The 12,333-nt window shown below is 31.9% G+C and overlaps 1 protein-coding gene across 1 annotated transcript in view; it reads left to right on the top strand.

The window, feature by feature from the left end:
- The window catches only part of LOC106876157 (uncharacterized), a 183,111-nt gene that overhangs the window by 99,985 nt on the left and 70,793 nt on the right, over positions 1-12,333 (top strand). Inside the window, exons 61-70 of the mRNA XM_052969507.1 lie at positions 3,213-3,386; positions 4,700-4,876; positions 5,452-5,625; positions 6,635-6,808; positions 7,103-7,276; positions 7,879-8,055; positions 8,482-8,655; positions 9,156-9,329; positions 9,591-9,764; positions 11,736-11,912. Coding sequence (XP_052825467.1) covers positions 3,213-3,386; positions 4,700-4,876; positions 5,452-5,625; positions 6,635-6,808; positions 7,103-7,276; positions 7,879-8,055; positions 8,482-8,655; positions 9,156-9,329; positions 9,591-9,764; positions 11,736-11,912 — 1,749 coding nt within the window. The remainder of the gene's footprint in view (positions 1-3,212; positions 3,387-4,699; positions 4,877-5,451; positions 5,626-6,634; positions 6,809-7,102; positions 7,277-7,878; positions 8,056-8,481; positions 8,656-9,155; positions 9,330-9,590; positions 9,765-11,735; positions 11,913-12,333) is intronic.

The raw sequence follows: 12,333 nt of genomic DNA, 5'->3' as shown, positions 1-12,333 counted from the left end.
ATATATATCAGAAGAAAAAGAAAATGGAAATTGGAAAGTTAATTATCAACAGCAAATTAATCATCATCTATTACAGTTGTTTCGATTCATACTCATTAAGGAAATATTAAATTTATATGACCTGAGCATAATATCTTCAGACGGAAAAAAATATACCCTTGGATGTTTATATGAATTTATGGATTCATTATAGCAGACTGAATGATACGGAGAGGGGTTTACAGGTTGATTGGAGATAAGATAGATTAGGTAAATAGAATTAGAACAAAAAAATGAATAAATTAAATCGAGATGATAAAGGAAATTTAAATATAAATAAGGTAAGTTTATAGTTAATAAAAGAATAGAATATTCGTTTATAAGTTATAGATAAAGTTATGAAACTTTATCCGAACATATAACAATATTAATCATAAACCCTATCATTCAGTCTGCTATATGGAATCCATAAACATATAACATATCCAAGGGTATACTCTTTTCCTCTGAAGATATGCTTAGGTTATATAAGTTTAATATTTATTGAGTATTAATTGAAACAGTTGTAAGGGATGATTATTAACTTGCTATTAAAAATAAACAATTAACTTCCCAATCTCCATTTTCTCTTTCTTCTTTTATATGAATATAATCTATATGTTTTTATATATATACCTATTATTTTAAGGAAATTGATTCTCCCAAAATATTAGGTATTGAACCAGTATTTCCTTGGATGAAACCATCCCTTCATGAGGTTAACACAACCTCTAATTAAATCATATATATATATATATATATATATATATATAGAGAGAGAGAGAGAGGGGGGGGTAATTATGCGGATAAACGAATTAGAGACATCAAATATATCAAATATATTAGTTTGGGTATGAAATACAAAATATGCATATATGCATATATAAAACGAGAGAAAGTAAAAAGTGGAGACTTGTCACGCTGCTTTCTGCGCATGCGGCCTTATAGTTGGTACTATTGTAGTCACGTGATTGAAGCTTGAGCCTAATTGCGCTATTTTCCTTTCCGGCTTTACAGTGTAGGCATAGCCGCTCAACTAGCAATGTGCACCAAAGAACAAAGAGCAGTGATCCGATTTCTCTGGTCGGAAGGTGTGTCAGGTGTTGAAGTACAACGAAGGCTTTTAGCACAACGCGGGGACCAGTTCACCATTACCGTCTCTCGGATCACTGCTCTTTGTTCTTCTTCAGTGCACATTGCTAGTGGAGAGGCCATACTAAAACCATAAAGCCAGAGAAACCATGGCGTGATCAGGCCCAACCTTCGATCACATACCCACAATAGTACCAACTATAAGCACGCATGCGCTGAAGGCAGTATGACAATAATAAAGATATGTTATGGCGAAAGTGCGGATTATTTTTGACTTACCTTCGTATATAGATACTTATATTAATAGGTACAACTTACACAGAGTACAAACGACTGAGAAAATCAAAGGGGAGGAAGAAAGGTGTTATAAGTCCAACAGCTGTTTCCGGATACTTAGCAATCCATAATAATGTTGGTAGATTTAGTTCAATTTGCGGCCGTTATGGATGCAGTTAACATTGGATAAGACATTGGATAACATCAGGGTAAAGAAGATCTAATATTTCAGATCATAATGCAGAGAAGTTCAAAGATGGAATATTTAATATTTAATATATTTGATGTGTCTAATTTGTCTATCCGCATAATTGTCTCTACGCCCGCTCAACTTGATCCCTCTTATAACCTTTTTTTACCTTGTGGAATGACCTTCCGTAAAGACATCGGAGTCTAAGTTTGCTCAAAAGGTTCAAACTTTAATTTTCTCAGTCATTTGTACTCTGTGTAAGTTGGACCTATTAATATATGTATCTATTTTCAGAAAGTGGTTACACGATTTATAAGAATGTTATTGACTTTTAGATCAGAAATGGAAAAGGAAAAGAGATGTAGAAAGAATCATAATGCATTTCCTAGTGACATTTGAGAACAACTACAAGTCACTTCTACAAGATTTTAAAGATTGTAAAATAATTTCCTGAATTTGTGCCAAAAAGTGTTTACAATACTATTTTCGAATGCATTTGAAGAAACGTGGTTTGTGTAAGTTGCAAGGAATGTGACAAAGTAGTAGGTGAGGAGTGTGTCTGAAAGAGGGTCATATATAACTAGTTTTGATTAGAGGGGCAGACGCTATTGTAATAACTATAGTTTAGGCGGTGAGGACACAAAATATCTATGAACCAATAGATGGAGTGTGTTCGTGAGTTTGGTCTTTGTCAGTCAGTGTAACGGCCTTCTTTTAGATGATATCTCGCAACAATATCATCCTAGGTATGCAAGCAGAATTCCTTTGTATGTATTACTCATGTCACTTGGGGTTGATAAAATTAGTGATTAATCCACCAATTATGTTTCATATCTCATCTTCCTACTAGTACTAAAGAGAGAAATTATCACTGGTAAAATATCATCACTGAACTTTTAATCTTTAAAATGATTGCGCAACATTCAAGATAAACCAATTCCATTCATTTCCATTATCATCGATGAAAAATTTACTAGCTAATAATTTTAAGTCTGCTCATCATCCGCACTACGTCAATATTTGTGCTCGAAATTATTTAGAAAACAAGCATAGAATTACTTTAATTAATTTAAGTTACTTTTATTAGGAACGAAATCAGTTGAAGCGCTTCAAGAGGCAATTCAAGCGGCAATGAAGAGTAAAGATAAATACCATTTAGGTAAAGTAATTAATGAATGTCTAGCTTCAGGAATAATAGAACTGAAAGATGATATACAACAAGCTAGAAAGACATTAAACATTCTCGAAGGAGGCACAGGAGGTTAGATGTGTTTAAAATTTCAAAATATTCGTAATTTTCATTCTGCAGCAATAAATAAATAAATAAATAAATAAATAAATAAAAGAAAGAAAGAATAAAAGAAATAAAATTAAAAAAACAACTCAAAAATCTCAGTTAATTTCTGTAATTTGAAATTTCTTTGTATTTAATTTTTAAGTTACTATAACCTTTTCCTTGTAGGAGTGAAAATTAAACCGACTATGGTTTTCTTAGATACTCGTTTTAAAATAATTCCCGTAATTTGAAAGAAAAGGAACGAAGCTATTGATGTTGTATTTCGCTAATTTCATCTTTCAAAAATCAACAAAAATACAATGTAGTTGAGCTAATACGAATTATCTCCAATATTGGCAGAAATTAAATCTCCTGATGTTTTGCGGAATCAGTTGGCAATGGCAGTTCGGCGCAAAGATATAGCAACATTAAAGAAAATCATTGTGGAGACTGAAGATGCCAAATATCCAGAACTTGGAATCGATCTCTCTAAAGCCAGACATGCCCTGAAGAGCCTTAGTGGCAGTTGGGGAGGTTTGTGGTTTTGATGTCATATTATTGTCTTTAAAGGGTAGTGGATTGGTTGAGTCATTAGAGAGGTGGAAAAATGACCTTGCTCTATTTTTTCGGGTATTTACGTTCTAAGTTCAAATCCCTTCAATGTCACTTTTGATTTTTATCCCTCGGAAGTCGATAAATTTTACCACCCTGGTACTGGGACATGTGTAAAAAATCACCCTCCTCACGATTTAAAATTGCTGGCCTTGTGTCTAAATCCTAGACAATAAAGTTAGCGACCTAGCCGAATCGTTAGGGTACCGAAAAGCTGCCTTGTGGTATTTGCTCCAACTCTTTACATTATGAACTCTTTACATTACATTATGAAATCGTCTAACCCCCACCTCAAAATGCTGGCTTTGTGCATAAAACAGAGATCTATATTTAAAGGGTAATGAATTAGCAGGATCAATTGCACATTGAAAAATACATTAAGTATTTCTTCTGGATCTTTACTTTCTGAATTCAAATCTCGATTTGTCTTTCATCTCTCCGAGGACAATAACATAAACCACTGTTTAAGTACTGGTATCAATAGTATCGAGCAACTCTCCTCTCAAAATTGCTGGGCTTCTGTTGAAATTAGAAACAATTATTATTATACCTTGTATTTCTTCTGCCTTTTTGTATGGAGCAAAATCCCATTACAGTCTCTCTTTCCTTTCAGCTTTTCGGTAGTGATAAAATAATGTACCTGTTAGGTACTGAAGTCGATTTAGTCGACTGCTCCCAAAATCATTAACATTACTGGCTTTATGCCAAAATTGGAAATAAGCATTATCTTTAAAGTGCAGTAAATTGGTTTAGAAGATTCTTGATGAGAATTCGTGTGTTGAAACAAATCTTGTTTAAATCTTGGGAGGACCGTCATGCCAATAATAATAAACAAATGCAAGTGTTTAATTTCACTCCTTTATAGTTAGTCGGTTGGTTTGTTAATCTAACCAACAAACTAATCAATCGTTTGTTTAATCTATTGGTTAGACAATCAATCAACTGTTTGTCACACTCCTTTCATCACCATTCGCGATCTTATCAATGATATGTCTTCTCTCTTCCCTAATCCAAGCATGCGTAGTTCGGAAAAAATACCTTCATTTGTAACTTATAACTTTTATTATAGAAAATCTGACATGATTAATTACATTTCTCTGCGAGGATGAATTATTTCAAAACTTTAAAAGTTTTATGAGAAACTATCATCATTGTGATTTTTTTTTTCATTTACATTCTTTTGACTATTAAAATTCCTTCCGTGGTATTTTATACAAATTAACCTCATTCTCTAGGGGTTAAATCACCTGAATCTCTTCGTGAACAATTAAAAGCAGCCCAAACAGGAAGAAATAAAGAAAAATTGGAATACATTATCAGCGAATGTATTGCGGCAGGTTTTCCAGAATTAAATTCTGATATCTACCAAGCCAGAATTGTATTGAAAGACCTGGAAATGAATCCAAAGCAAGGTTGTTATAAATATATTTGAAAGAAACATTCTGTTAGTTTAAAAAATCTATTATGTGTTTTCGCAATTCTGAAAGTATAAAAAACGTTGTGAATCTGTATAACGAAATTCACCAGAAGTCGCTCGTACATATTCCCATGTAGTAAACATCTTTTAGGGTTTTATACCACACAATGATGGTAACTTTAGAATAGTTTCTATCTAATATGTGCAAAACTATTCTTTGTGTAACGGCAGCTAAAAAAAAAAGCCCAGTTAAATAAGTTTTCTTGAAATTTATATATACCCGTGTTAGAGTCAGTGTGATTCACCATAAACATAATAAGTATACTGTTTCATCGTAATTATCATTGATTTCATAAGCGAACAAATGCGATAAATGTAAATAAATATAATTATACCTGAATGTCTTTTAATCTTATGAATCATTCAAAATAGGATCAAATTTTTTCAATTTTCAAAATATCAGATCCATTGAAACAATTAACAAAATATTCATCTTCCATTTAGTTTTGACAGAAGAAGAAAATTGTTTCTAATGTTTATTCCATACTAAATTATGTTTCATTCGATTAGAACGTTCTTCTGCTGATTTTCTACGGGATGAACTCAAGAAAGCTGCAAAAAGTAGAGACAAATCTGCTTTGGAACGTATAATCGGAGAATGCGAACAAGTAGCTTACCCTGAAATTGGCTTTGATCTTATGGAAGCTAGAGAAATTTTAAAAGAAATGAGTGGAAGTCACGGAGGTTAGAACGTTCAGTCAATAACTTATATGAAATCAATAACCCTCTAAACAAATAGTAATTGCTACAGTTTCTACTCAAATAATTTGGGGGAAATTACTACTAGCAGTGGAACGTTATCAATATGTTATCAATATGTTATCTTAAACTTGTGATTGATTATGTTTCTAATTACCTCAGTTACGTCGCTTCTAAAACTGAGTTAATTCGAATGTTTTACCCTGTTTTGTTAAATGTTACATTCTGCTCTTTTTAGATCTTTTATAAATTTCAACCCCTCGAAGAGGATGAGGGCCAGCCGCATAGATCTTTGGTGTAGATTATTTTGCGATAATTATCTATAGTTAGAGTAAAGTCTATTTGCCAACGTTAAGTGGCAGTCCCGATTAGGACGGTGTTACTACATTTTCTTAGCCCCAGGAAAATATCTTTTCCAGCTGGCTATCGACACACAGTGTCCTCACTCAGCCTCAAACTGTACATGCGCCGGGGCTAAAAAAAGGTAGTAACACCGTCCTAATCAGGACTGCCATTTTACGTTGGCAAATAGACTTTACTCTGTATTACTGTTACTACTTATTTCTCGCTCGGAGATTTAAAACTAATCGTTTTTCTCCTGTGTGTCACTTTAAAAGTATATACCTCGAACAAGGCCTAGTGCTGCCATCTCTAGCCAACGGTTATCCTGTGCTGATGAAGAGAAACTACCTAGAAGCCATTAGTCCGCAGGTACCGTTTGAGGCTGAGTGGGGACATTAGCTCACTGTCAATAGCCAGTTGGAAATGATGTTTTTCGGGGGTTAAAAAAGGTAGTAACACCGTCCTCATCAGGACTGCCATTTTACGTTGGCAAATAGATTTTACTCTGTAGTATTGTTACTAATTTTTCGCTCCGAGATTTGAAACTAATTGTTTTTCTCCTATCTTTAATTAGATTCATGACAGTTAAAAATCAAATATCACATTGAAGTTTTGAAAGCAAGTGATATGTAATTTATTATATTTTAAATAGGAAATCTATCCATGAATACTTTACGTGAAAAGTTGAAGGATGCAATAAAAGAAAGAGATAAAACGACGTTGGATGATGTAATAAGGAAATGTGTGGCCTCTGGGATACCGCAATTACAAGCTGATATCCATCAGGCCAGAAAAGTATCAGATATTCTCGATGGTGGTACTGGAGGTCAGATTCTTCCCATTAGACAACTCTAAAATATTTTTAATCAGAATTCTTTCTTTAAATATTCCATTCCTAACTGAGAAATTCGTTAAATATTAATTCATTAATGAAAATAGATACATTTTATTCCTAACTTTATTGTTTTATGATATGTAGGCTTTATGATAAGTGAGATTCTTTTCTTATAATAGTCATATCCTTTTTGAAACAAATACAAAATCTAATTAATTCAGTATAATGTGAACATTTGTTAAATCTTTCTCCAAACCTATTTGTTTTTATTTTTCGCGATGCCAGACTTGAAATCTTCAAACATGTTACGCACACAATTACAAGATGCTGTTCGGCAGAAAAGCATTTCTGATTTGGATAACATTATTCAAGAGGCGGAAAATTTAGCATATCCAGAAATTGCCACTGATCTTCGTCATGCAAGAGAGACTTTGAAATATCTTGGAGGGGGACGTGGAGGTTCGCTTAGATGGCTGATAGCCATTTCTTGAAATTTTATCAACATTTGTTATATGGAAATTTCTTTATTGTATTTTTCCCGTATTTCCTTTCAAGTAGATGTGATATTTTCATGAGTATATATTCGATTGTAATTCTACAACAAATCTAATTTAATTGTAATACATTTGGAGGCGATCTGGCAGAATCGTTAGCACGCCGGAGAGAATTCTTAGCAGCATTCTATCCGGTTTTACGTTCTGAATTCAAAGGCCGCCGAAGTCGATTTTGCCTCTCATCCTTTTGGGGCCGATGAAATAAGTACCAGTTGAGCACTGCGATCAATGTAATCGACTTTCCCTTCCCCTAACATTGCTGGCCTTGTGTCAAAGTTTGAAAATATTTTTTATTCTGTATGGAAATCAAAATCCATTGTAAACTCAATTATGGAAACTAGCTTCTAGTAGTCTTTCTTGAGTTAAATTACTAAAAGTTATCCAAAATGTTGTGGGCTTTTCAGTTGTTTACGGAAATTAATTATATAACAAATATTATTTATATAACAAATTCATTTTAAAATATTTAACGAATATACATTATATTATAACTTTATATCTATTAAGGAAAACTTTCACCCGACAGTCTTCGGAAAAAATTAAGAGCTGCAGTTACTCAAGGTAACAAGAAAGAATTAAGACGTGTCATTAGTGATTGCGTTGCTGCTGGAATGCCAGAGCTAGACAACGATGTGGAAAAGGCTAGACAAATTATGCAAGATTTAGTTGACTTCAGTGAAGAAGGTTTGCATACGTATGATATAATCAAATAAGAGTCATTTTCAGCTAAGGGTTTAATATCTCTTCCTTTCATAAAGCTTTACTTCAATCTTAATTGAACTGATGTTCATTTCCCTAATATTTGTAATTTATAGTTCCTTCTCTGGATACTCTAATAAATGCCTGGTATACAGAGAATTTTTAAAATTCGAAAATTTAAATAACATTAACACGTTTTAGATTGTTATCCATATATTCCAAAACTTATGATGAGATTTCAAGCTTGTCATTAGCATCTCTCGTTCTCTCTTTCTCTTACTCTTTACACACACGCAAACACTCACACGTACACACACTTACACACATCTTTTCAATAAGTTTCAATTTGCCATTTAAAATTTGACATTTTACGAAGCTAATTTAATACTGGAGTATTTTTTTTTATATCAGATGCAAAAACACCAGAAGCTTTGCGTTATCAACTAAAAAAAGCGGTTAAAGAAAAAGATGTTTCTTCATTAAAAAGATTAATTCGAATATGCGAAGAAGTTTCGTATCCAGAATTAGCGATTGATTTTCGAAAAGCCAGGGATACGTTGAATAGCTTAGGAGAAGGCCTAGGAGGTCTGTTCGTTTTAAAATTAGTTTGTTTCTAAACTTTTCCATTTAAAGTTGATTAAAATGCTTTCTTGCCTTTATTTCGAGAATAGAAATATGTATTTCAAGAAAATATGGATTTCTTTTTGTCGTGAATATTATATAGTAAATGGAAAGTTTCCGATAGCCTCAAATTATGCACGTGTTACTATAACTATATTTAAAGGAACTGAATGAATATAAAAATTTCGGGACCCTGTGTTCTACAGCAGAGTCATTGTCATGCCTAATCAGAAAGAAACCAATAATCTTGTTAAAGCAAGCTGGACGTCATCTGTTTATTTCAAAGATTAATTTGAATATTGTGTTCTGAAAGTATGATCTGTATTTTGATTAGTTATCGGGTTTTAACTGTTATCTTATATTTGATACTCGGTCTAGAAATATACAAATGATTGGAAAAGATATTTTTGATCTTGAATAAAACAACTTGTCAATAAAATATTTCGTTTAAATTCGATTTTTAGGCACTAAATCATTTGAAAACCTCCATGAAAATCTTAAGGAAGCAATTAAAATGAAGGATGCGCGATACTTAGAAAAAGTTGTCAGAGATAGTGTGGTTTCTGGTATGCCAGGACTCGAAGCTGATATTCAAAAGGCCAGGAACATATTAGATATTCTAGGAGGTGGCAGAGGAGGTATAATTTAAATAAGAACACTAAATTATATATTATTACTTACCTTTTCAAAGCACTCTGTAAATTTCATAAGCTGCATGAACATTGAGTGATTCACTTGTAAATCAATTATTTATAAATAATTCCTTTGTAAAAATATGGTCAACTGTAAAATATACCTCTGGAAACTTATTTTATGTTAAATTACTTTCCTTAAAGTAGATTCTATATTTACAATTTAAATTAAAGCAACCATAAAATAATGCAAACATTGTGTCTTAGATCTCAAAACACCGGATATTCTACGAGACCAATTAGAAATTGCAATTCGTCGTAAAGATATTCCTAGTTTGGAGAAAGTAGTTGCAGAATGTGAAACTCTAGGCTACCCTGAACTCGCTACAGATTTGCGAAAGGCAAGAAATATTTTGGAAAGCCTTGGAAGAGGTCGAGGAGGTTTGTTATATATGTAATATTACTGTGTTGCTTTGACATAATATTTGGAAATGTTCCAAAACATTGTCCAAATTAATTTGATTATTTCAAACAACTGTCTTTAAAAGTGCATTCGAGGCTTCATGCATTCTAGGTAAACGAATATGCTTGATTTAACGTAAAATATTTGTCATTGTAATAATTTCTTTTCTAGTCAAAATTATATACTTCTGTAGTTTCCAAATGTGAACAAAAAGATCACCAGATAATTACATCCCATGGGCACAGATATTTCAACGCATTAATAATTATATATATAGGTACTAACAACAAAATATCGTAGGGTGGAAATGACATCCCTGGATTTGCATTCTGGAAACTCAATCCATTCTTGTGAGAAATATTTAACTTCTGTATAAAATATTTTGTTGAGATGTGTATGAAAAGGCTTATAATGCAATGTTAAAAGTATATACAAACACACTCACATGTACATATGCATAAGGGAAACTGCAGTAACTTTTCTAGGAGTGGAAATTAGAAATATCATACATCTCATATCATAGATGTATGTTTTTCGAATAATACTTAAAAAGTCACATTTAAGTAACATTAAAAAATCGAGAGTATATTTCAATAAAATTACTTTCTCCTGAATATTCTATTTTCTTTCTGGTTGCTCTAAGGTGTAATCTTTAGACGGTTGCAACTTTTTCACATCTTTTTTTAAATCTCAGCATTATAGAAATTACACTTTGGTCGAAAATGTTGTGACAACATTATGGTATAGATACAATGTAAAAATAGGAAATTAATCTAAATCACAAAATCTAAAGACTACCAGTCACAGTTAAATTACACTTTTCAACCACACATTTCAGATATTTCATATGTTTAGGAGCTGGGTCACTAACTATAAAGTTCTTGACATCTTTGGGATTTTGTCTTAGTGAAATATCAAATGAAACTTGTGAAGTGAAACATTTCAGCCTCACAATTGTTCGCGGTAATACAGCGACTGGCTTAGGTTTCTAATATAGAAAAAATCTGTATTTTTAACATAAATCAGACTAATGTAAAAGTAATTTGATCGAAAAATATGTTATGACGCTCGAACCAATGCAGCAAAACGCAATGTAACGGTAGCAATTTGTCAAAAATCCTAAACTTCCTTTGCAAAAAGCCCATCAATGTTTTAAACAAATGCTTTACTATTTATCATATTACAGTATTATGTCTTGTAATAAGTTGTTTTCTCACAAAAGAGTCTTATACAGAAGGAAAGTGAAATGCTTGATGATGAACTGCTATAGCCTGAGTCTCAGGTCATATTTTACATGCTGTGACTCATCCTAAGCTGTCACTACTCACAGTAACCATTAACTTCTGCTTTTTAAGTTTTGTGTTAAATAATTTGTCACACTACTATATCAGGCAGAAAACTGAAATCTGTCACAATCCTTAGATTTTCACTTGTTTTTTGTTTGTTTCTTTGTTTCTTTATTTTTTGCCCGAACCGTTGCGTTTATTATCGACATAGCTGTATCGGTATCATAACAGAAGAAATTGTATTTATAGTTGTCAGTTCTGCAACATCATTCATGACAGTTTAGTAACAAATATCCATTTTCGATTAATTTTCAAAAAGTTGTTATTCAATCGATGCTGTCATTCAGTTGAATACACACATTAATTCCAGTTCAACTGGTTACTGTAAATAGTATTGAAATAATGATTATATACAGAACTCTATGTTTATATACATATTAATAGCCAATGGGATAATATATATTCTACGTTGCATCTTTGAAATTCTTGTATAGCTAAGGAACATTACATATTTTGTTTCGTGTGTTTGAGATTCTTGCATAACAACCTGTCTAGTTATCCATTAATTTATTTTAATTCATTCAGTGAAGCAAATATAATTTAATTTCTGGAGAAATAATAGGAAAACAAACAGAATTTCATTTATCACTTTTGGTTTGTTAGGCTTGAAATCTCCAGAAATGATGCAAAAACGCTTAGAGCTAGCAATGAAAGATAGAGACAAAGAAAAGCTAGAAGCTGTTATTGATGAATGTGTAGCTGCAGGCATGCCAGAATTGGACTTGTTGATAATCCAGGCTAGAGATACACTAGAAAACATGGAAGAATATCCCCAAACAGGTTAGTAATGTGATGAGAAACGAGAGGTGTCTTTTCTGGTATATTCGTGAAAAAACATTATTCTTGAATTCTAAATCATTTCATGTTGGTATTCGATAATTCTATCATAGCAATGGATGATTATGATAATAACGACAATAATAGTAATGCGAATAGTGACACAATAGTAATAGCAATACATTTTTTATTATTTATTCATTAATTTATATAATCTAAACTATGAGATAAAAGTAATAATGATGATAGCGGTTAATAACGATAATTTCCACGTCATTACATATATGCATATATATGCAAACAAATATATATATATATAAGTGTATATATATATATATATGTATATATATATATGTATATATATATATATATATATATATATATATATATATATATATATATATATATATATATATATATATAT

This window comes from Octopus bimaculoides, chromosome 7 (genome assembly GCF_001194135.2).
Source record: "Octopus bimaculoides isolate UCB-OBI-ISO-001 chromosome 7, ASM119413v2, whole genome shotgun sequence".
Classification (NCBI taxonomy): Eukaryota; Metazoa; Mollusca; class Cephalopoda; order Octopoda; family Octopodidae; genus Octopus; species Octopus bimaculoides.
This window is presented reverse-complemented; position numbering and strand designations above follow the sequence as displayed.